This window comes from Melozone crissalis, unplaced genomic scaffold (genome assembly GCF_028551555.1).
Source record: "Melozone crissalis strain CALT ecotype California unplaced genomic scaffold, PUWL_Pcris_2 ptg000004l_1, whole genome shotgun sequence".
Lineage (NCBI taxonomy): Eukaryota > Metazoa > Chordata > Aves > Passeriformes > Passerellidae > Melozone > Melozone crissalis.
Genome location: NW_026535782.1, coordinates 16,076,212 through 16,100,553, shown reverse-complemented (window position 1 = coordinate 16,100,553; position 24,342 = coordinate 16,076,212). Strand labels below are relative to the sequence as shown.

At 41.1% G+C, this 24,342-nt stretch overlaps 2 protein-coding genes across 8 annotated transcripts in view; one reads left to right on the top strand and one right to left on the bottom strand.

The window, feature by feature from the left end:
* Positions 1 to 6,287: 6,287 nt before the first annotated feature.
* On the top strand, positions 6,288 to 11,824 carry LSM8 (LSM8 homolog, U6 small nuclear RNA associated). The gene is made up of 4 exons (XM_054280351.1): positions 6,288 to 6,387; positions 7,212 to 7,252; positions 8,625 to 8,752; positions 10,321 to 11,824. Exons 1-4 carry the CDS (start codon positions 6,357 to 6,359, stop codon positions 10,409 to 10,411), a joined length of 291 nt encoding a protein of 96 aa, XP_054136326.1. The 5' UTR covers positions 6,288 to 6,356; the 3' UTR covers positions 10,412 to 11,824.
* A 5,995-nt stretch (positions 11,825 to 17,819) lies between these two features.
* Positions 17,820 to 24,342, bottom strand: part of LOC128939370 (ankyrin repeat domain-containing protein 26-like) — a 47,397-nt gene continuing 40,874 nt past the window's right edge. For all 7 annotated transcript variants that reach the window (XM_054280287.1, XM_054280305.1, XM_054280294.1 and 4 more), the window contains 2 exons: positions 20,356 to 20,401; positions 17,820 to 19,304 (listed from right to left, as the gene is read on the bottom strand). In XM_054280287.1, the coding sequence (XP_054136262.1) occupies positions 19,183 to 19,304; positions 20,356 to 20,401 (168 nt within the window). In that variant the 3' untranslated portion in view covers positions 17,820 to 19,182. The remainder of the gene's footprint in view (positions 19,305 to 20,355; positions 20,402 to 24,342) is intronic.

Genomic DNA, 24,342 nt, shown 5'->3' with positions numbered 1-24,342 from the left:
TGGCTGCAGCAGTGTCCAAGGTGCAGCATACAGAGTTCTCTTTCTCCCACCAAAGGCCTGGGACAAGCAGGGTCCTCAGTAAAGCTCAAATATCTCACTGAAGCTGCTTTTTCTCCCCATCCATTAAACAACCTCAGTATCTCAACAATAGCAGCTAAAAAGACTCATCACTAGAAGGTGTCTCAGGTGCCAGCTGAAACATGAACCAGAGGACATGAAGAGAGTGCCTAAAAGTACAAGCACCTACTCTGGCAGTGAACAAGGATGCCAGCTGTGATTACCACGGAGATCATGGAAGTAATAAGAGAAAATACCCAGCTGAAGCAGGAGCTTGTAAAATCCTAGGCTAGGAATAATGACAAAACAGACAGCCTGCCTCAAGGCTCTGAAGAAAGAATAGCATCTGCCATCCTTGTGTGCCACCTCTCTTCATTCTGTTGGTGAAATTCTGTTTCTTGTTCTTCAAGGTTTGCTTTTCACAGCATAGCCTACTGATAAGAAAAATAGCCTTCTGCTGCTCTCTGGCCTTATGCCTTTTATCAGAAAAACCACAGTGCCTATTAAAGGAAAGCATGTAGTCCTATTTATCTTCTGCTCCTGTTTTTTCCATTTTTCCATTTTTCATTGGGGTTTCTGACAAGGATTCCAACACAGCTTCTAGGCAGGACAAAATCTGCAGTATAATCTTTCTCCACTTTCACAATTGGTTCAAAGATCCTGGTGCCAAAAGACTGCTCTGTGGTACAATGGATAACCTACTTCAAAAAATAATGATGCTATATAAATTACAAAGCAGAAATATATTGATTTTTTAGTGCAATCTACATTATATCTGGCAGCAGGCAAAATGTAAGTCACCTCTGAACAGAGCCCTTTGACAATGTGCTGTTCCTTTTACATGGTGATTATGTGCTACAGAGCATATGAAACAAGAAGTGGAATGGGGTCAAATGGGCATCTCTGCAGAGTATTAGGATAAAGGGCTTTATAATTAAAACTGGAAGATCTAGTCATCTTGACGCAGACTAAAGATTAGGATCAGTGCTTGTACAGGAAGATGATTTATACTCTGAGAAACAGGGAATCTATCAGAAGGAAAAGCCTGCTTCATGAAAGCAATTTAGCAAATGCAATTTCAGCTATAACTGTAAAAATGATTCTATGACATGCTAGTAAATGTCAGTGACTTGAAGCTTATTATTTATTCTAAGTTCAACAGAATTGTCTTTATGTTCTGCTTAGAGCAACTGAAAACAAGAATCCATTAGCTCTGTTATTTTGTAGTAGGTACACAACCCATTACCAATGGCATTTTTCCTACCACTAGTTTGTAACATCCCCTAAAATAATTAGCTAAGAGGATAATGGTACAGAACTTCTACAGCTGTTAGCCATTTCTTCAGTAAAAAAAAAAGGAGGAAAATGGAAAAGAGTTTGTTTTCCTGCCAACAGAAACATGCAAAAGTTATTTTTTATGCTAACACGTAAAGTAGGTATATTCTCATTAAGATTGCTATGGTATTTTGCATATTTTAACATAAATTGTTGGGGAAAATATGCACTTTCTCATATAAAGGAGCACTTGGAATAAATTTTTCTAATGTTTCCCATAGCATCAGTAGCTATCATAACAAAATTTAGATCAAGTGTTTGTTAATGAATTTCTAAAGATAAATAAAAAGTACTTTGAGACCTCATGCTACAGATTGTTTCTAATGCATTGTAACACATTCACAGTCTACCAACCCTTTTCAGACTGCTAACTTTCTATGCTATTTTCCAGTTGTTTAATTGCAAACCCGTCATTTGATATAATAATATACATGAAACTCAGCTTAGATTGCAGCTAGTCATGCATGAGATGAGTGAGATTGCTACTTTTCTCCAGCTACCAGAAAAAAAACAAATCTATGTCCTTGCATTGCTGATGATGGGCCCTAAAGTATCTACAGATTCAGAGGAATAAAGTGGAGGTGAAGGGATGTTTCTGTTTTTCCTGAACACATAACCAGTCATGTTTGCCAGCTTGGGTGTGTATAAACTGAAGACAAGCTAAAGGGCTAAGCTCTTTCTATGAAGTGATATTCTGGGCATCTGTAGGTGAAAACCAGAGATTTAAAACTTTGAGTCTCAGAAAGTACTAGAAAGGTTATCAGATTAAGTAAATTAAATATGTGGGATTTGGGGATGCTTAGTTTTCTTGTGGAGTACATACTGTCTGATTCTTCTTCTTCAGTATGTACCACTCCATTATTTCCTACCTTGGGTGCTATTTTTCTCTTGAGCAGCAATCAAGGGATTCTTGTTGAGCAGGCTGACAGATGTTACTAATTTGGGGAGTTTTGTTAAATTCTTTAAAGCTCCTATTCCCACAGTCATGAGGTGATTATACTAGATTTTCAGCTTCCAAGGAAGCTGGAGGAGTAAGTCTTGCCTCTTTCTCAATCTGATTTGACAGGGACATGGTTTGACATGCCATGGCACGGCAGTAGCAGTCAGGGCCCCTCTTCTCATGAGGCCATCACAAAGCCATTTCACTCTTCAGCATGGCAGGCTCTATAAAACCTGGCTGCTTCTGAGTAACTAAGGAAAGCACAGCCAGCAGCAGCTAGCATGGTTTAAAAGATGTAAAACTGATAAGCATTATAGTGACTAGCAACAAAACTTTTACTGAGGCATTTTACCAGCCTTAGGCTAGATAACAATTCTGCACACAGCTGCTTGCATACACACCTTACAAGTACCATTGCAGGGCTTCCTCCCTGCCCTGGCAGACTTCAAGGAAAGTGTGGAAAGCGGAAAGTGTGCAGGCACTACAGGACATGATTAGTTGGTCACATATTCTGCAGAAAGCATAACATGGAGCAATCACTTGCCATAGCAACCTTAACGTTTGGAGAATCAACTGCAGAAACAAACTGATTCTAATTACTGGAGCAAATGTAATTAGCAAGTAAGCTATATCTAAACAGTGTAAGAGAAAAGGAAGCTTTTTTAAAAGGGTCTTTTGTTTCTTCAACTGAGAGCTCAATGGGCATTATTATTACTCAGTATGTCCCCAAGGCGAGTTCTGTAGCAACTGAAGAGAAGGGGCAAAGCGTTGCTAGCTAGTTTTCTGATCCCAAATGTTGCCAATGTTACATAGTCACCAGAAATAAAATGTGTCTGGTCTAATGCAAGCTTGAACCTGTGAAACGTCCCTATGTGAGTTACTCACAGTAGGCTCGCTATGTAAGTACCAGAGAACATCTTTAGCGGGAAACGCAGCTCATTCTCGGGCAGAGCAGGATTTTTCCGTGTGGAGGAGGCGGAGGTGCCTCGCCGCGGCCGGAGCCGGCCGATCCGAGGCGCGGGGCCGCTCGCTGCCCGCCCTCCCCTCAGCGCACGGGCCGCGCGCGGGGCGCCCCCTGCTGGGCACGCGGCCGAACCACAGCCTCGGGCCCTCCCTCACGGATCCGCGCGCTCCCCGCGCCGGGCACAACTTCCACAAAATTACGCAACTCGTGCCCCCAAGTTATCATTTAGCCTGCCAAACCTTGCTCCTGAAGGGGAGAGGCAGTATATTTTTTCTCTCCCCAAAAGATACGGGTTTAAATTAGGGCTCTCCATTTCCTCTGTGTGTGGGGGTATTTTATAAGAAGAGAATAAGAGTGGTGGTGGTTTCCAACAGAGGACAGAACCTCAGTAGGGCTGTGGGAAGAAGGGCCGAGCCGCTGCCTTCAGGGAGAGCCTGAGTGTAGACAAAGCCAGGAATTCTCTTTTCAGAGTTCCTTTATACTGAGGGTACTAACTGCTTTTAAGCACCTGGTTTGGCAAAGCCTGGGCACCAGACTTTAGGAGTCTGGCCTTACTCTTTGGATTTTAATATTCCTTTGTAAAATAAAAACAGTTTTTTAAAAAGCCCTTCTCTGGCTTTCAGGGACACTTGTAATATAAACAGGTGGATCAGAGATCCTTGACATCAGGTATGGTGGCAATGTTCTGCAAGTATTTTAAAATTTCATCCTACATCCTTGTATCCCAATGATCTCATGCTCTTGGCCTTTGAGAATGTCTCTTTACAAAGAGAAAGAAGAGTATGAAAAGGAAAATGTCAATCTCCCCCCAAAAAACCCTTTAGCCTCTTACATGAAATACAGAATAATTATTGCAGTGCTGGTCTAACCATTAGTGGAAATTGTTAAGCTTCTTATAATAAAAGCCTAAGAGGATGAGAATTATGTAATGCCCAATTCCAAAAGTATTTTGTTCTCTGACATCTCTTGTCATGTTTCTGATAAAGGCTGAGCCATTGGACAAATTCTTCAGAGACTACTTTGGTGTAGGTACCTTCATAGGTGCCAAAGAACTTTTTTTTTTTTTTCTGGCTAATTTACCCTAAAAAAAAAAATGTCATTTCCCTGTGGTTCAGATGGCTATAGAATGCAAGAAAAAAATTGGCATGTTAGGAGAATAAACAATAGCGTTCTCCTTTCCAGAAATTGTGTTCCCTGCAGAATTAAACCACGGGCTGGACACCAAGTCCTAGTTTGGACCTCTTGCCAATTTGTCTCTTTTACTGAAATAAAAGGAAGTGGGACTACTGACAGGGACAATCCAAACTGTGAGGCTGGGAGGAGACACAGCTGGGACAGGTGACCCAAACTGACCAAAGGTATATTCTGTACCATGACATCAAGCTCTGTACATAAAGTGGGGAGGAGGAGAAAGGGGGGATGTTCAGAGTGATGGCATTTGCCATCCCAAGTCACCATTAGGTGTGATAGGGCTCTGCTCTCCTGAAGATGGTGGAATACCTGCCTGCCTATAGGAAGCAGTTACTTAATTCCTTGTTTTGCTTTGCTTGTGTGCATGGCTTTTGCTTTCCCTATTAAACTGTCTTTATCTTAACCCAAGAGTTTTCCAGCTTTTGTCCTTACAATTCCTTTCCCCATCCCACTGACTGGGAAATGAGCAAGCAGCTGTGGGGGACTTGGTCAGGCCTCCTTCCTGCCCACCTCACACCAGCAGCCCACAGGAAACCAAGGGAGGATTACCTGGCTCCCACACTAGCAAGAATCATATGAATTTACAGGTTGGAAGGGATCTTAATGATCATCTAATCCCAACCTCTCCTGCAATGAGTGGGGGCACCCTCCACTAGATCAGGCTGCTCAAGGCCTCACCCAGCCTGACCTTGAACACTGCCAGGGCTGGGGTATCCACAGCCTTCCTGGGCAACCTGTTCCAGTATCTCACCACCCTCACAGTAAAGAATTTCTTCCTAATACCTAACTTAAATTTACCCTCTTTCAGTTTGTCCTGTCACTAAAGTTCCTCTCTGGCTTCCCTGTAGAACCCCTTTGCATACTGGAAGGTTGCCATGAGGGCTCCATGCAACCTCTTTCTTCTCCAGGCTCAACATTCGCAACTGTTACCCTGTCTTCATAAAGAAGGTGCTCCAGTCCTCTTATCAACTTCATGGCCCCTCTCTGGACTTGCCCCAACAGTTCCATGTCTTCCTTTTGCTGGTAGAGCCTGTGACACAGGTAGGGTCTCACAAGAGGAGAGGGGAACAATCAGTTCTCTGCCCACACTGCTTTTGAGGCAGCCCAGGGTATGGCTGGCTTTCTGGGCTGCAGACACACTCTGCTGGCCCATGTTGAGTTTTTCATCAACCATGACCCCCCAAGTCTTTCTCTGCAGGGCTGTTCTCAATGAAGTCTCCACTCAGCCTGTAGGTGTGTCTGGGATTGCCCCGAATAGGTGCAGGACCTTGCATTTGGCCTTGTTGAACTTCGTGAGATTCACATGGGACTTCTCTCAAGCCTATCCATATCCCTCTAGATGGCATCATTTCGATGGCACCACACAGCTTGGTATCATCAGCTATTTTGATGAGAGCAAACTCAGTCCCACTATCCATGTCGCCTATGAAGATGAACAGAGTTGCCCCCAACACCAGGCCCTGGAAGGACATCACTAGTCACTGATCTCCACGTGGAGAAAGACCGCCTGACCTCAGCTCTTTGCCTGCGGCCACTGAGAGACCAGTTGCTGTACCAGGCGCTGAAGCCGGGCTCGGCTGCAGGGATGAACCTTCCCGCCCCACGCCACACCAACCCCCCGCCCCGGCCGCGCCTCCCGGCGTCCCTGCGGGCGGTGCCATGTGCCGCGGAGGGGGCGCCACAGCCCCCCCGCGCGGCTGGTTCCTTGATACGGCCCTCTTCCACCCTCTGGCCGCCTCCTGCCCCCAGCTCTTGCGCGCTCCCCGCGCTCGCGGCCGGCCCCGCCCCCGGGCTGTGCGCCTGCGCGGCGGCCCGTACGTCAGCGTCGCGCGCCGGCCGTGCGGCGCCCCGCGGAGAGAGCCGGCCGCCATGACCTCCGCGCTGGAGAACTACATCAACCGTATCCTCCGCCGCGGGCCCCGTGCGCCACAGCGCGGCTCTGCTGCTGTGCCCGACACTGTGCGCGGTGCCGGCTTCTCTCACGGGAGGTTGGCCTGGCAGGCCGGAGGTTCCGCGGAGAACGGGGTCCCCTACAGCAGCCGGTGCTGCCGGGCTGAGCTATGCCCGTGAGGAGCGGGGGTCGCGGTGGGCCTGCTCCCTTAAAGGGCTGTTAGCGTGCGCTTAGATAACAGCTGGGCAGCGCTTGCTCAAAACCTGCCAGCTGGGGGTCTTGCAGCGCTTTTGGTGGTAGTTTTAATGTGCTTCTTGTAACCCGTGGACATTTTCAGTTTTATTCACTAACAGTAAGCTAGTAACCCGGAATTAGTCAAGATGATGAATATGTGATCATCGAATGGGGATAGTCTGATCTTCAGGAAGAAGGGATGCAGAATACTAGCCTCGAGATCACCACTGCGGAGCTTTTTAAGGATTTTTAAAGTTTTTTAAGGCCTTAAAGTGTTTATGAAACGGTTGTTTCCATTTTGAGGCAGTGTAGTTAGTAATGGGAAGAGAGGTGAACTGAAATCTGTATTCTGTTTTTAAGGCTTTTTTCATGTTTGTGTATGACTGTCGTTGGTTGGGGGAAGAGAGACTTTCAAGGAGATGTTAATGAAAAATACTGTATTTCACATGTTATTGTCAACCATGCTGCTTTAAAAAAAGTGCTGATAGGCTTTTGGGCCTCTGAATGGCCCATAAAACCTGTATTCCATATGAATGCTTCAAAAAATGTTAATGGTTCTATTCCAGATATGACTAAATGTTTCCTTAATGAAATATCAGGTACTGTTGCAGTAATTACTTCTGATGGAAGAATGATTGTGGTAAGACTTTTTTTTTTTAACATTTTATTTTCCCCCATAAAGACTTCCCATCGTGGCAATAAAGAAGCTCTGTTAGGATAGTCTCACATATTCACACAACCAAACTATATAGTATAGAATAATTGCCATAAAGCTTAAAAAAATAATTTTATGAACACTTACTGTTTCTTGCATGTCATGTCAGCTTTTTTCCATTGATAAATTTGTGTCTGCAGATGCTCTGGCCTTTTTATCAAATGGCTTTTCCTGTGGGAATGGACAAAAAATGCATTCCTCTTCTGTTCAGTAATTTAGTTTCTATCTGAAATGTCCACTTTGTTCTGTATGCTCTTCAACTTTCCTGCTAAAACCATTTCTTCCCTATGGCTGTAGAAAAACATCAGCTGGAGAAGTGTTGTGGGCTTCTGTTTGTACCTGAAAACATGAGGATAGGCCAACTTAATACATTAGACTATATAATATTTTTGGGTTTATTGCTTCTGTGTTCTGGGCCTTTTTTTCCTTGCATTGCTTCCCCCTATCTTTTATTCTTTTGTGTTTTGAGTGTAACTTAGCAGTATGATTGTTGCAGCAGCATTGTATCTTTCTGTCTGCACTTAGCTTTGTGCAGCCTCTGGAACGAGAGAGCAGAAATCTGTTGGCTTCACCAAATCTGCTTGGCTGAAGTCAGTCTGGTGAACTTTGTGTGTGTGCTACAAGGTGCTTCTTATCAATAAAGATTTGAATGGAGTTGGTGTATAGGACTCATTGTTAGATGATACAAATGCAGGTTATGGCTGTTTGAAGGGCTGTTTTATGTGAGTTTGGGTTTCTTAATCAATTAGTGATGGCAAATTTATGTTAATTTTCCAGACATGTACTTAAGTGCCACAAAATACTGTGTTTTTAAATTTATTTTTTATATAATTTAGTAAACACAAGGTAATCTTCAAAGAGATACCACTTTAAATTGCTTGTTAGGAATGGTTTCAATATTGTTGACCACAAGAATCCAACTTTTCTGTTCTTTGTTTATTTAATATTTTTTTTAATTTCTGGAAACATCCATACAAAAAAACAGTGTAGAAATAGTAAAATTGGTTGTCTAGAGAAACATCATTGATAAAATGAAAATTTATTTTTTTAATAATAAAGCTTAAGCTTATGGTCTTTTAGCATGAACACACAGTAACACATGGGTGCTTTTCTTAAATTGGTTATTGCTTTTAAAATTTCATTCTTTAGCTTTTTTGTTTAAGCCCAAGAGTAAAACCTGAATAGAACATCTGTTCTCCAGTACCTTTATTTTGCCACTCTGTTTCTGATGTCCTTGACAGCAGAGAGGCAGTTTTTAAGGGCAATGGCAGTGTGCTTTTTTGTGGTTTTTTTTCAGGGAACACTCAAAGGTTTTGACCAGACCATAAACTTGATTTTGGATGAAAGCCATGAACGAGTATTCAGTTCTTCACAAGGAGTTGAGCAAGTGGTGCTGGGCTTGTACATTGTGAGAGGTGATAACGTGTGAGTATGGCATGCTCTTGTTTCAATCCTTCCATGCAGACTTTGTGTTTGTGTATATTTATATATCCATAATCTGTATGAATTGTGATTGACAATACTTTCAGTGCCACCCACAAAGATGCAAGGTGTGCAGGGCAAAGCTGAAGGTACTGAAAGGATGCATGGAGGTGACACTTGGGGACATGGCTTAGTGGTGGACTTGGCAGTGTTAGGGCAATGGTTGGACCTGATCTTTCCTAACACACAGCTGTGATTCTGTATTAAATAGCAAATGTCTACACTTCTTTTACAGTAGTGATTGCCTTGCAGTGTTGAGATTGAAGATGATCTCAGGGCTGGAGCATCTCCCCTATGAGGACAGGCTGGGAGATGATGAAGGAAAAGACAAAATAATCACTAAAAAACGAGCTAGAACTTGTGTCTGCAAAAAGTCAACAATCTGGTATACAGAGTTGACTTGCAACAGTTTTGTTTTTGTTTTTTTTACTTTAGAGCAGGTGTTCACAGAGAGCACTTTATAATCTGGAAGATCCTTGAAGGTTCTGACTTGGCAGTGTAGCAAATGTTGAAGCCAATGTAGTGATGTGTCAAGTGTATGAGTTGGTGGTTGATGTAAAATTCCTTTACAAAATGAAGGTGAAAGCTCAGTGAGTGCAGAGGGAAGTAGCTGGTGTGCCAAACCCATGGGAGGGTTACAGGAGAAGTGGAAGAAGGCCTGGTAAGTGGGCCAGCTAGGAAGATTACTTTTGCAGCAGCATTGTGAAACCAATGGCAAAAGTAAGATTATTTTTTTATCACAGCTGGAAAAAGAGTATGACCAACACATGAGCCTGGATAGGAATTTTCATCTTCTGATTCTAATGGATACTTCTGTACAACAAAATGCCAAGGCTTAAATTGATATCTAGGTGCCTTTATCTAATATCATTGAGAAATTGGATCATTCTGAATGCTTTCATCACTTTGGACTTAAAATTTTAAGAAAAACTAATTGGACACATTGTATGCCACTCTACCAGTAGCTTTTCATTCAGATACTAAAAATGTGTCTAAACCAGCAGATAATGGTTTATTACTTTACTGTGTGATCATACAATTGAAATGTATGATGAAAGACATCATCATACAACCACATTACTGAGATATATTCAGAATATGCTTCTGTGATATAGAATTGTTTCTGCAGTCTTAACAAATTCAAACATATTTAATACAAGTAATAATTACGTATTCATGCAACTCTTCAACATGCTGAAATTCAGTGTCCTTATAGGAAGAAGTAAAAAGAATCAACAGCTAAATAACAGTAACTTCAAATTAGGGGACTCTCATGAAAGAGGGAAGCTGTTGAAAAATGAAAGGAAAGAAAGAGTACATGGTACAAAGTACTTTGAGCATTCCAGTGTGCATCACTAGAGGCTTTCATGGAATAAACAGCATCAATCAGAAGTTGGTGTAGTTCAACAGTATGTAGGGCTTGTTAGAAGATAAAATACAGCTTCTGTTTTAAAACTGTGTGATTTGATTTCTACAATAATAACCTGATTTTTTTTTTTTTTTAATTGCAGTGCTGTGATTGGTGAAATTGATGAAGAGACAGATTCTGCTCTTGACTTGGGGAATATTCGAGCAGAACCTTTAAACTCAGTTGTGCACTGAAAAGATAAAAATGCACTGGGACTTTGTAAATCTTTGGTTGTACAGACCTATTTAGCAATGTGGACAGTTTTTACAAATTGTGTTTAATTTGTTTAGTCACCAGTTTTTTTATTATGAACATGTTGTAGTTTTGCATGTAAATTAAAGTTTCTACATTTTGCTAAAGATACTTTCATTGAATTTCTTTTGAATTTCAGGCTGCATAATTTCACTGGGAAATGCAATCAGTATCAGTGATGGTCCTGGTACTGTGTATATATACCTTGTTCTTGAAATAAGATCTCATTCCTAAAGGTAAACCAAGGTTTTTTTCAAGTTAACCCAGGATTATTTGAAGGTAGATGTGTGCCAGTCAGTTTAACCATCTCTAAATGTAGTTGTGGCTGTCTGTAGAAAACTGTTCTTTGTAATTTTTTTTGTCTCTGTGTGTAGTGCAGAAAGGAAGAATGTTAAAAGCTTTCACAGTCTAATTAATGGCATATGCACATAGTACTTTTTTTTTTTTTGTAGTGTCAGACCTTGACTCCACTGGAGGTGCAGGAGTTTGTAATGCCTTAATCCTTGGAGACAAATGGGAGAAACAGACTTTTGAGCAGGAACAAAAAACCCAAATGCATGATTTATTTGAAGCCCATTAAATTCCAGACCAACTAATTCTCTATCTTTACCTTTCAGCAGCTGTTGTGTTGCTCAAAATTTGGGTGAGACCTACAGAGGAGAATTGTGTGTTTGCTAAGGTGTAACCATTGTCTCTAGAATGTAGTTTAGAAGACACAGAAGTACTTTTGGTAGGAAAATTACTTATTTTGAAAGAAATTTGGCTTAATATTGGATCTAAGGATCCCAAACAATGGTCACATACAGACCTCTTATACCAAGCTGAGTGGGACAAGCAGTGTGCAGCATAGAGTGTTTGATGCCATATCAGCATGAAGTCTGTACTCTTGAACAAAGCTCTTGTTATTCCCCAGTGTCCCACAGGTCCAGTATTTTTCCCCTGTATATAAATGTGCTGTCAAAACAAACAAAAAGGAATTTTAATGTGCATGTTAGGGGTTTTTATACTAATTTTACTATTAAATGGGATATTTTTCATTGCAAGTTCACTGTTTGGAAACCAAATACATTGAAGATACTTGTTTTCCATAAAATGTCTCTCAAGTCTTGTAGCTTCCACCTTGTTTTCTAAGATTGTTCTTGGTGGAGCATGTGAAGCCCAGCAAACCTTTTTTTGCCTTTATCCATCTTGTGATCTAGTACTGTGTTGTGTTCTGTCCACATTTCTTCTTGCAACTGCTGAGCAAACATTGAAAAAGTCAAATAATGTTTTTTCCTGTGATTACCAGAAGTCAGTACTAATTCTTGCCATAATTGATTATGTCGAGAGAATCAGTTTCATTAAACAGTCAAGAAAAAAGCCTTTTTGCTACTGAAATGCTGATACCTTCACAAGAGAAAAAAAAGTATAGGAACTGAATTGTATTGATAAAGAAAAAGCAGGTTATTAAATTAGGTATTTTAGAGCTCAGCAAAAAGTGCAGAGGCAAAGAGTGGAGTCAGGATGCACTAATGCACTACTTATTGTTGGATGTATTAGGAGAGTTGTAGTTGAAACACATGGATTGAATACTTGTGGTAGCACTGGAAAAACTATGGAAATATGTTGTCTTATAGCTGAGAAATTATGTTTGAAGATTAGTTATGGAATGTTAATGCATTATGGAGACCATTTACCTCAAACACATCATTTGCAATGGTGAAGGGATCAAAGCCAGGAGACCTAGTCAGAAGGTATTTATTAAAATCAAATGCAGGACTTGATAATTCTTTAAAAATTTTAAGATGCAATTAAAGATTTGTGAACTTTCAGGGACTCTAAGCTATAGTGGCTAACTAGGTACCTGTAAGTATAGAGAAATCACTCAGTAAAACAGTATTTAATGCATCAAGTTGAATTATAACCAGTCTGAAAGAGTATTTTCATTGAATCAAGACTGTAGCACAGTAGGTTAAAAACAGACCACCAATGAGAGTAATTGATGTCATTGTTTTCATAAATGAAAAAAGATGGGAAAAATCAATGCAATTGAAACCACAAAATGGCCATAGACTGATGGCCTAGTAGTAGTGATTCTGAAGAGAGCCAGAGAGTGTTAGTCCCCAGAGGAAGAGTGGGGTGGAAGCTCAGCAGAGGTAAAGCCTGTGTATGTGTCTTCACACTAGGGGAACTCTGCAGTCAGTGTTGCAAGCACATTGAAGGTAGTAAAAAGGTACAACAGAGCAAATAAAGCAGCTGAATTTTTGAGAGCAAAACCCAGATGCTGAAGAGGTGTGAAAGGACTGGATGGAATGAGAGAAGAGCACCACAGGTTCTCCTTCTGTGTTGAGAAGGGGTATGTTTGCTGTGTGCAGCTGGCTGGGTTGAAGGTTCTCCTGTTTAACAGTGATTGCAGAGATGCAGCAAAGCACATTTCTCCTGGGAGATAAGTAGTATTGTCCGCAAAAAGCCTTTGCTTTATTCTTCCTGGAGAGAAAAGTACTCTCAACAAAGAAAGAGTAACACTCTGGAACTGAAGGTGCTCCCTAAGAGTTCTGACTGCTGGTGCCTTATGGCTGTCAGCTGGTTGCATGGGGTACATGAAGAGCGCTGCTGAGATCATGAATACTTTCTTCTGAAACTGTCTCCCTGCAGTGAACCTAGATTAAATATTCAGTAAATAACAAGGATATTCAATAAAATCTAGTGAGTCCTTGCAGAGTAATAAACATGCTATACAAAAATGAGAAGGGCAGAAAAAGGTGATACTAAGGCCAAAAGGAAGTAATGCTGAATTGGAGGTAATTGTCATATGCCATTAAATTTCCTGCATTGTCATAGGTTGGTCACTTCCTCCTTTTGTTTGGCTAATCGAGATCTTGGAGTGAAAGGACAACTCTTGGCTAGTGGAAAAATCTTCCAGTGAAATGAATGAGCTGGTTTATGAGGAGATTAAATAAATTAACTTGGTGTGCATGAAGAAACAGAGAAACTACCTTCTGTCGTCCAAGGGCAATTTCTCTAACTGCAATCCACATCAAAGGGCTTCAAATATTGCATGGCCTACAAGTGGGTTACTGGCTGTACTGGATTGAACACGGATACTGGTTTGAGGTTGTAATCCCACAGTGGACAATTTCTGTACAACTTGACCTTTCCTATCAACTATAGCCTGTTGTCCTTAGCCCTGGAGGTAGTGTTTATTCTCCATTTTATAAGTAAACAGCTGAGGTACACATCAAACACTCAGTGCTAGAACTGAAGATAAAGTGCAGGTTGACGGTATTTATCTCATAGCCACTACTACTTTTGTAGCAGATGCACCAAATCTGTGTGCCTGAGTAGGTGTTTTGTACCCATGGCAACATAATTCCACCAATTAGCCTCTGCTGCACTCTGCTAAGAATTTTATTCTGCAGATGGACATAGAAATTATCCTTAAATACCAGAGTTGTATTCTCCATGCATTGGCATGAAAGGATTTAATTTATTCCATTGTTAACGTGAGAAATAGTAAGTCATCTGCTGTTGCTCCTTTGGGAATTCAATTACCATGACCACAACAGCACTTCTCAAGGAGAAGCCTCAGTTGAAGAGACTTGGAAACTGTGAATGTCAGTTATGCCAGTTAGAACACCAAGTTTGCTAGTTATATTTGGTCTATGATACATTTGTGGCACCAGTGTATGCTACTCTACTAATTTTTACTAATGAATTCTTATTTCTACTTTCCACTTGATGGAACTGCAGCTTATTGATAAGAATAATGAAAATAATTTAGTGGATTAAGTGGCACTTGAAGTAGCCAGAAAAACTGTGTCCTATCAATCAGTTTGAATTTCTCTGTTGCTTAAATAATAAGGCATTATAACTTCAAGTATCAGGTATTTATGGACAAATAACTATGAAACCCAGATGTGCCAGAAGTTCAGGATTGTTGCGGTGAGGGAGGGAAAGCTTGTACAACACCTAGGTTAACAATACATGACAGAAGATAGTAAAGAGCCAGGTATTTGTTCTGGAAATCCTGTTCCTGATGGCCTCTCTCAGAGTGCTATATTTTGCCTTAGGGTCCTTTTCAGGGGCCTTTTTTTTCTGTAATTTTTACAGTAGTGGCAGAAATGCTGACATTTCTTACATCAGTAGCATTGTCCCTGAAGGAAATAAAAGCTGTGCTGACGCAGGCGAAAACCAAAGCTGAAAACGCAATAGCATTCAGACTTTTGCCAAAACCTGCTTACTGCCATAAAAGCAGGACTTATCTACTTGTTAATGTTCCTTCCTGGAGCATTGCAGCACGTTCCAGGAGCTCTGGAACTTGCTTGGAACAATGTGCTGCTGCCGGTCAGCCTTACATCAGTAACAGTGCCACAGGATGCCAAAAATTTCACTCAGTGCTCAACTTCTTTCTGGCTCCTTGCACTTTTAGATGAAAGGCTTTCATTGCTTTAGAGAGGACAAGCACACGTGCATGTGCTGCTTTTGTCTGCTAAAACCTCTTTAATGGCTTTCCTGCCATACTGTTTTATACTCTAGGTTTATTTTATCTGTAGTGTCGAATCCAGTGATGATTACAGTGCATAGAAATGGGAGTGGAAATTATTCAGTGGAGAAATTGAAGAAGTTGGACCTGAAGTACTCTAATGCATAAAAAATAGAAATAACTAGGATGGAAACCTGTTGAATGTGAACAGTGTTGGGCTTTACAGCAGTGGTCATTGTAGTGAAATTCTCTTAAACACAGGTACAGTTATTGTATCTGTATAAATCATTCATCTTATAAGAAATACTGAGAAAACATTTTCTACTCAGAAGTATTTTAAGGCACTGGAATTTTATATGGAAGCTTCCTATCCTAAAATGGTACTTTTTAGTTATGGTTATTGCTTTTTATTTTTGTGCTTAAATTTTTGGTAATTCTCACTTGTGTAATTTTCAGACTTCAACTCTGTTGGTGATGCAGATGGAAACCTGTATGCACATAAATGCTGTCACGTTTCTGCAAATTGGCCAGAGCTGCAGGGGGTGTATGGCTGGGATCTGCAGCATTCACACTGATGAACATGTGTGATGTAGAGACCTTGGATACAGGGGACAGGCTGTCAAGCTTGTATTCAAAGCAGCATGCATGCAAAAGACCAAGAATAAACATGCAGCATTAACCCCCCCAAGCTATCTATAAAAGTTTCAAATTTGGTTTGTAGCGTTTCCAGTTAATAAAACCATTTCTTGCCAAGTGCCACGTAAATACCGCCTCATCTGTACCATTTCATGCATACAGACCTAATGTACAGTTCTGTTTTGCACTGAGTTACAAGACTGAACAGAAGCCAAGGCAGGAAGTGATTATGGCTAAGGAGCTGATGCTGATTGAAAATGTGTGATGCTGTGGAGGAAACATCAGACAATAGAACCTCAGGCAGTTTGGAAAGAGATTTAAAAACCAGCACTTTAGGATGTAAACAGGCAATAGGACTGAGGCCAGCCTTTCTCCTAACAATCAGATCATTAGCAGGAGCGTGCAGAATGATTTCCATGATTAAAGTGCAAGTGCAAAATCCATGAAGGCGTGTGCTCATCAATGCTGAACAGAAGCAGCCTTCTTGCTTTTTGCTGTGTTTCTTCTACAGGTTATCCTAACTCATCCTGGATACAAGAGTCAGACGTGAGGTTTAAATCTAGGAAGGGCAAATGGTCAAGGACTTGGAAAAGAAAGGTTTAAGATTATTTTGTGTAACTGTAGTAAGGTAGGATCCCTCTGGAATTGTGCTTCTGATTTTCAAGACAGCTTCTGTGAAAAGTCATCAGCTCACATTCAGTTAAAATTGTCAGGATCCAAGTGGAAAGAGTCTCTGATAAGAATGGAACAGAACAATTGTTATAATTTAAGTGAAGATCATTATGTGGCTGAATGGGACAGCTTCCTGATTTGTCTAGAGACTAGGTTAACTTCTTGCATTATTTATAATAGCCATGAAGTAATTTTGAGTTTTATGCTGCAACTTCTGATTTCACCATTTTACAAAAGTCCAGCCAATGCAGAAAGGAGTAAGAAAAGCAAACAATATGTTTGTATTAATTTCATTGATGGATAAGACATGTACAGTGTTTTATAACTACACTGTACGTGTCAATAGTTTTGAGTTTGGTTCTAATTATGCAATTTCTGAGTTTCAATGGCAAAGTGCAGATGGCAGCAAAATGGCCCTTAGCTAAAAGAGAATTACCAGGCTACCCTACTGTTAATGCCACTCTTCAACACACAGGAATGCCTGAGCAATGCCCTGCATTGTCTTGGGTCTTTAAGCAGCAGAGCATTAGTTATGAAAGTACTGAAAAGACTGAAGTTCCCATGCTCTCTGCCATGGGCCACCTGAGCCTCAGTAATTTAATAAAGTGAGAAACTTCTAAGATGACAAAACTTCTACTACAAGACACATTTGCCTGGCCTGTGGCTGTTAAGATCTGAGCAGTTATTAAAATTATTAGAGACAAGCCTCTGTCTGACTAAAGGTGCAAGTGAAACCATATGCCAAAGGCATTAGTACAGATTTTTATTTATCAGTAAATGTGAAGTAGAGAGAGATAGAAAAAAGACAAGTGGAGGAGGAGAGGGAGAGAAGAGAGACTGAAAAATAGAATAAACATCAGAAGTATCACCACCCCGCAGGTTCCAATGACAGCCACTTGGTTCTCTTGTCTCATTGGGTTGCAGTCCTGTTGATGTGGTTGTTGCAGACTGTACCCATCAAGTGGGCAGGAAAGAGCCCACATAACACCAGGTCCATGGGGTTGATATTAGCTGAGGCTAGGTGGAAAGGCCCCTCTACTTCCCCTGGATGATGCAGTACTGGATCATGGGACATTCCCTGAGTCATTGACATCTTCTAAGGTGTTGCAGCAGTCTCTTACCCATTGTAGCTCAATTAGTCATGGCCCACCAGCTGAGATAAATACCTTCATGCTACAGTACTTCAGAGGGGAGTTCTCACAGCTGAGCCATTATGTAAGGGAAGATCTGGCATGGTAAGAAGGACTATCCCATTTTGCAGGATCTGCCTGTTATCAGCCTCTTCTGTTATCTGGAATGCCAGTTTGCAGCCTCAGGTGTGCACACCCACCTGCACTGGGGAGGCCACTGTGCACCAGTGGCCAAGCACCCAGGTGACTGTTTGAGCCAATCCAGCCTCCTGCAGCACCTGGGCAGTTACTGCACATGGTCCAGTGTTTGAGTCACTCCTCTGTAGCAGGCCAGTCTCTTACAGGGGGACAGGCAAGGTGCATCTGTGAGCACAGGAGAGTTCTGGAGAGTTCTAGGAGCAGGGAAGGGGTGGAAAGCAGTGTCAAGAATAAGGAACAATAAAACAAAGCCATGTTCTAGACTGCAAAGTTTATTAAATATCAAGTTAATTAAATATGGTGTAATAACTTCACAAAAATGTATTCATATAAAAAGGAAGAGTGTTACAGCAGCATTTAATGCTTTTCTCACTATCTCTTAACTCAAGTCCTCAAAATAGTGGGTAAAATCCTAAAATTCTTTCAGTCTTGATTCATCTCAGTACAATTATTCTTACTTTTCCAGACCTGTGACTTTTGCAGATGGGAAATGACAACTCACATCTTAATTAAAAACCAGTAACTCTCTGAAATAAGTAAAACTGCGTATATGGTTGCTATCAATTTTCCACCACATCTGTGCTACAGACACCACATCATTAGCTGCTAGCAGCAACAAAAAGATTGGGTATGCTATCACACAAGTTCTGGAGAGTACTGAGGAGTGTTGATAATATTAATGTTCCTTTTTTATCCCTCCCATTGAAAGTGTTTTCAGGTGTACCATGTTTAAGCAAGAGCTGCCAAAGTCTGAAGCTGCAGCAATTTTTCATACAGAAATCAACACCAATACCATGAGAGGTACTGAGTTTGAATACCCCTCATGATATTCAAGTGTATTGTGACAGTGACTCATCATGAGGCCAGGTTGCCTATGGAGGCTTTGGAGTCTCCGTTTTTTAATTAAAAAACTAACACAGATCTGGGAAACTAGCTAAAGGTGGTCCTCCTGGAACAGGAGGGCTAGAAAAAATAGCCTCCAGAGGTCCCTTCCAACCTCACTCATTCTGTGATACAAAATAAAAATACCAAAAAGACCATAAAACAAGTCTTGGCACTACTACACACTCACAGTCATTTTAAACTTATGTTGCATAAAGTGACAACAATGTAAAGTGCCCTTTTCTCCAGCTTGAACACCACTATAAGTTAATTAGCAGAACTTAGTACTGCATCAGGATTGAAGCACTGGGCTCAAAGAACATCAAATGATGTCCTAAGCATTGAAATAACACTGGAGAACTTACAAACACATTGGGTGAAAGGAATAAACAGAACAAAGGGAATGCTTTTGTTAAAACAGAGAACACAAATAATGCAACATACTGAAACTACTGTAAGAGGAAACATTTCTGACAGTTTTGTCAAGCTCAAGGATCTAGATCAGTCAATCTCCTGGTCAGAAAAAAACAGATGTGGTTCTTATTGTGAGTGCAAAAGAAACCAGCTATGCAGAAAAAACCCAACAGATGGGTGCACTGTGCTTGACATCCACTTAATAGTTTGTATTCAGTCTGCAATGAACAAATTTTCACTTCTGAACTGGGGAGAAGGGAAACGATAGATGTGCTTTTTATAAAAGCAAAGTGTTCAGAGCCTTTCCACAGCATGTCATTCAAATCATGTAATTTTTGGTTAAAACATCACGGTACTCCTCTATTGCTCTGGAAAGGGGATCCTGGTCCACGTGAAGGTTTTTGGAAGATCCAGCACTTCCAGTTTCAAGTTCAGCAGTGGCTGAGGGGAAAAGAGACAAGATGCCTTATGTTACTTCTACAGCAGACATGGAGAAATAAGGGACTGTAAGAAGATTTGACATTACTTGATAGTCTGCAAATCTGAACAAGACTTTAAAATTTCCAAGGACTCCTAAGAGAAGAGTCGGGCACAAAGGAAGAAACACATTTTGTGCACATGTGCTTATCAGTCAACAGCATTTCTAAAGCTACTGACAGACATTCCAGAGGCTACACCCTGAACATCTTGTGGGACTCCACACAACTCCAGTGGCCCTTAACAGGGCTTCTTAATGGAGCCCCTGCAGAGCTCTTCAACCTGAAGTCTTTGCTTTCCCTAAACATTCAGAGCTGTGCTTGATTGCAACACTACAACTGCACAGCTGCAGTCCCTGCAAAGCAGTGACTCTGGAGGACCAGCCATCATGAAGCAAGTGGATTTCCTCTTTGGATGCCTGGCCTCAAGTTACAGAGTGTGTTTACATGTTGCAAGCATTGAAAACTCATGTTTGCCTAAACACTACTGAACCATCTCTTCCTAAAGAAATGTTGCTTTTTATCCCTGATCATGTTCTTCTACTTTTTCAAAACAAAACTGCAACACCTAAGCTACAAAGACAAGCCATGAATCTTAGCAAAAAAAAATCAAGATCTAAGAGCAGAGAATATGTAGGGTATGGTTTAGTACTGAATGCAATCCATGTAAAGGGAAGAAAGGGATGGCTGAAGTCTACAAAGATCTATAAAAATCTGGGGGCTTCTTTGATGTCTTTGCTGGAGATTAACTCTAGTGAGTAGCAGCTTCATCCTAAGATCAGTATTTCTGAGTGGAGCAGTGGATGAATTTTCTTTTTGCTTGTTTTTTCCTAGGCAAGTGCATAACATCCTATGCAATGTTTTGGAAAGCAGGAATTTTTTGCATTCAAGTTTAAACTGGAGAGCTTGCAGAAAAAAAGCTCTGTGCTTAGCAGAATTTGAAAATAATGGCTTGAAAGCTGTTAGAAATAGACACCTTTTTCCTTAATAACCCTCTAAATGGAATGACACGTTACCTTCTTTCAGTTCCTTAGTGATTTTCTCATCCAGTTCCTGTCGTACCTAGAATTATACATCAAAAATATAGTTAAGACATAATATGACCCAAATGTAACTGCTAAAACTTCTAAAACATTCTTACACCCCATGGACAACATGATTAAACCTAAAAATGTCATCCCAAATGGAGGTGATGGCCTGTGATGGCCAAGAAGATGCTGAAGGCCACATGAGCTATGTGGAAAGGCTGAGAGAGCTGCGACTGCTTCTTTCCTGGAGCAGACAAAGCTCAGGTGACCCTGTCTGTGTGTATTAACTACCAGGGGTGGGGTAACAGAGATGGAGCCAAACTCTTCTCAGAGGTACCAAAAATCCAACTGCCTCCAAGCTGCAATTTTTTTTCAAGTGCGGAAATAAAGCAAACATATGGATTTCTCTGAAAAGGAAGGAAAAGGCCTTTGAATGAAAATACACCTTTGAGGACTGACAATGTCTCCACTGTCCTCCTGCCCCCTCTGGAAAAGTCATGAAGTACCAAGGACTGAACAACAGGCCCTAATGAGGCCTCAACAATAGACCTGGAGGCAAAGTTGACCTTAGATGAACCTTCCAACCAAATGTTATCTAAATATATATCTGCTCATTAACAAAGTATTGTTATATGTGTACATTTACTGGCAGAACATGTATTTACCTTTCTGCTTCTAGAAACTCATCTGGCCTAACCCCCTAAGGGGGTACAGGATCTAAGATTTGATTCCTCCTTGAGCCCTGGCCAGGCTTTGGGAGAAAGCCAACAGGTGAATGAAATTACACATTATATCAGCTTGTTTGTTTAACAGTATAAAAGCTGGGCTATTTTCACAGCAAAGCTGGGGGAGCCTGGTGGCCTGCAAGGATGCACCACAGGAGTTCCCAGTTACCTCAGTTCTCCAGTCCTTCACTGTGACACCTTTCCCTGACAGCTGAGGTGTCTCAGACTTGGATTATAGCAAAGTACTGGAGTAACTGGTGATGTATCTTTCTTTATCACTAAAGGCATTCTTTTGTAGTAATCATTAGGAGCATTACTTAGCTTGTCCTTTATAATTATTTGCTAATGATTATATGCTTTGCTTAGCTTAGCATATCCTTCCAGAATTCAATGCAGTTCTACATTATAGTAAATACCACTATTCCTCAAGTTGGTGTCTGTCTCACTGCTTAGCTCTTCAGGCAGTAACATACTGGGTCACTTGCAGCAGTCACCATCTCAGTAATTCTGTTTCAGGAGGTGATGTTGACTTACTACTTACCTATGGGGCTTCTTGAGCACAGAGTAAGTTGGATCCTCCAAGACTCCATGAGATGATACTCAGGGTCTAGGAACTCAACTTCACAGCAGCGCTGCTACTGCACACACAACTGCTGTTGCTACCCAGAACTTCCTGACTGTCAGAACAAGCAAGGGCAGTAAAGAGCCTTCTCCTCTAGTTTAACCAAGTTCCATCAGCAGAGGTGAAATCCATACATTCGGTGCCATCTTACAGAAGCTGAGCTACCACAGAAGCCATAACTTCACAAAGACATAAACACAGAACTACTGGGCAGGAGTCACTCTTTTACTCAAGAGAAACCAGCAAATTCAAAGTGTCCCCAGCTTTAGGCCAATGTGAATGCATCAGTAAGTTTGAATCAAACCTAGCAGCATAAATAGACAAAACATTTGCAATAGCACCCAAGGTTAAATAGTACAGGCTACAAACCTTGTCATATATCTGGCTGCAAAGAAGAGAGAGAAGATTTTCGATTAAGGATCTGAAGAAAGAAAAACAGCCTGAAGTTCAAAGGTCTTCAGTAGAACACAAGAACGAGGCCTACATATACATGAGGCAAGGAAAAAATCTCACAACAGAAAGACCACTAAAAATACAAGGAGGCATTTGGAAAATGAAGCCAGAAAAGGAAAAAAAATTGAGAGAGCGTAGGGAGCTGATATTCCCTTTCTCACATCATGTAGGGAAGCTGGTTTCATAAATCCACCAATTCACACTGGTTGCAGCTAGCAGAGTTCACTATTCTTTTCTACACACCCACATTCATTTGCAGCAACCTTTGGCACAGCTGTTAGGATGGAAGCTTGGCAGTTTGTAAGTATAACAAGTGGCCTCGTGTCCCAAAATCTTCTTGCAATACTTGCAGCAAGTAGTCAGACATTCTCTGCCTTGGGCTATGCACTACATTTCCAAATTCTGGTACACAGACCACTGACAGTACTTCCTATTTATCACTCAGAGAGGGAAGACCAAGTTTTAAGACTTCCCTGAACACACTGAACATTGAGGTACTCGAGGCTACAGGTGGTGCCATGACAGTCTCAGTTGTTCCCTAATTGATGATTTCAGGAAGACTTATCACAATAAGTCTTCTTCATTCTATCACAATAGAATGTGCAGCTCAATTTAGTATGAAGGCAGATAAATTCACAGCAGGAAATCTGAGTCCCAGACACCACCCTTTTGCTTTAATTGAGAGAAATCTGGCATGCTGAGATTTCCATCTTTCTCTTAAAAGAACCTGGTAGCAACGGTAAGAAATAGGTAAGTTTTCTGTGGGTACAGCAGTTGCTTGTCTCACCCTTATTCAAGGGAGAAAAACTTCAGAATTTGATACAATATTAGAGCTCAAAGGGAATCCTAAGAAGACAAACTGTGTATACTGAGAGTAAATTATCCTCAGCTCCTCTGGTGACAACAACCATAGGTTGTGATCAAGAGCAGAGAGAACTTCAGGGGACTAAGTCCTATCAGCAAAACTGCACTAGGAAGGAAAAATGTTAGTATAAAAGAAAGCCCCCAAATTAAGAAGAAAATACTGGACATCAGTAATTGAAGACTGGGGAAATGTCATATATAATTGTTCAACAACTTCCTTGAGAGTATGCTCAAAGCTGTGAGACACACATGCTCTGGAAAGAAACTCTATGGGTGCTCTTGAAGTCAGGACACTGAGAGGGAACTGTCTCACCATTCTCAGATCTAATGCAGACTTGTCTTGGAATCAGCTCAAATATTTTTCACAAGTGGATTTGGAAGCATTTTCCAAAAAACATTGAAAAGGCCTGTACAGCAGTTTGAACTATACATCTGTATTTATTAGCAGCTGTATAAAACAATGAGCCACGAAATAGCCTGAAGAAATGTTTAATTTCTGTAATTAAATTTCCCTACTTAGGGGAAGGCAGAAACCCGTGAAGGTGTCTATCTTGATATTGACAAAGCTTTGAGATTCTCAGAGAGTTCCAATGTGTTCTGGAAAATGAAAATGGAAAGCACTACCTGAACACTGTTGTTGTAACTGAGTACTTCCACTTTCTTTCCCTTCACTATCTGTTTTCCTCATTCTTCTCCAAAAAAGCCACAACTGTTAAGCTTTTCCTTGTAACCTAGGGTAGCTTTTTTTTGCCTAGAAGAGGAATGATTTCCTCTTTTGTTTTTTTTTAATGTCTTGTTTCCATCTCTCTGTCCTTTCTTTCCCTCCTTTGATCTGTGCTCCCTACCCCTCCTGGTCTCCTCTTTATTTCCCTTTCGCAGTGAGTCCCTGTATTTTCCTTCCTTTCTAGTGCTTGTATGCAGAACAGCCCCTGCAGATGATACAGCATGAACGACGTCATGAGTGCTTCCAGTAATGTCTGTCCACCTCTGCCCTCAAAAGAGTGTTCACAGATACACAGGCAAGTCCATCTCTGTAACTGCCACAGCTACACATTTCCAATGCTGCTTTGGTCCCATCTGTTGTCTTGGCTTGTTTTTGTAGAACAGGTGCTCTGTGTAGACACATGGTTTAAATGGGTTCTTTCCAATTCCCTTGACAGCAGAATACAATAGCTCAACAGACAAACTTGGCCACGTTAAGTGAGTCTCTCACTGATTACAACTATTGGTGTGGGGTTTCCATGGCATAATGTTCAGCCTTCTGTGAGGGATGTGCTATCACAGGGACTGCTAATTACACGGCATACTTAG

Coding starts and splice junctions, on each gene's coding strand:
- LSM8 (XM_054280351.1), top strand. CDS start 6,357: ATGACCTCCGCGCTGGAGAACTACATCAACC. Junction 6,388..7,211: donor GCTGGAGAACTACATCAACC/GTATCCTCCGCC, acceptor ATGAAATATCAG/GTACTGTTGCAGTAATTACT. Junction 7,253..8,624: donor CTGATGGAAGAATGATTGTG/GTAAGACTTTTT, acceptor GTTTTTTTTCAG/GGAACACTCAAAGGTTTTGA.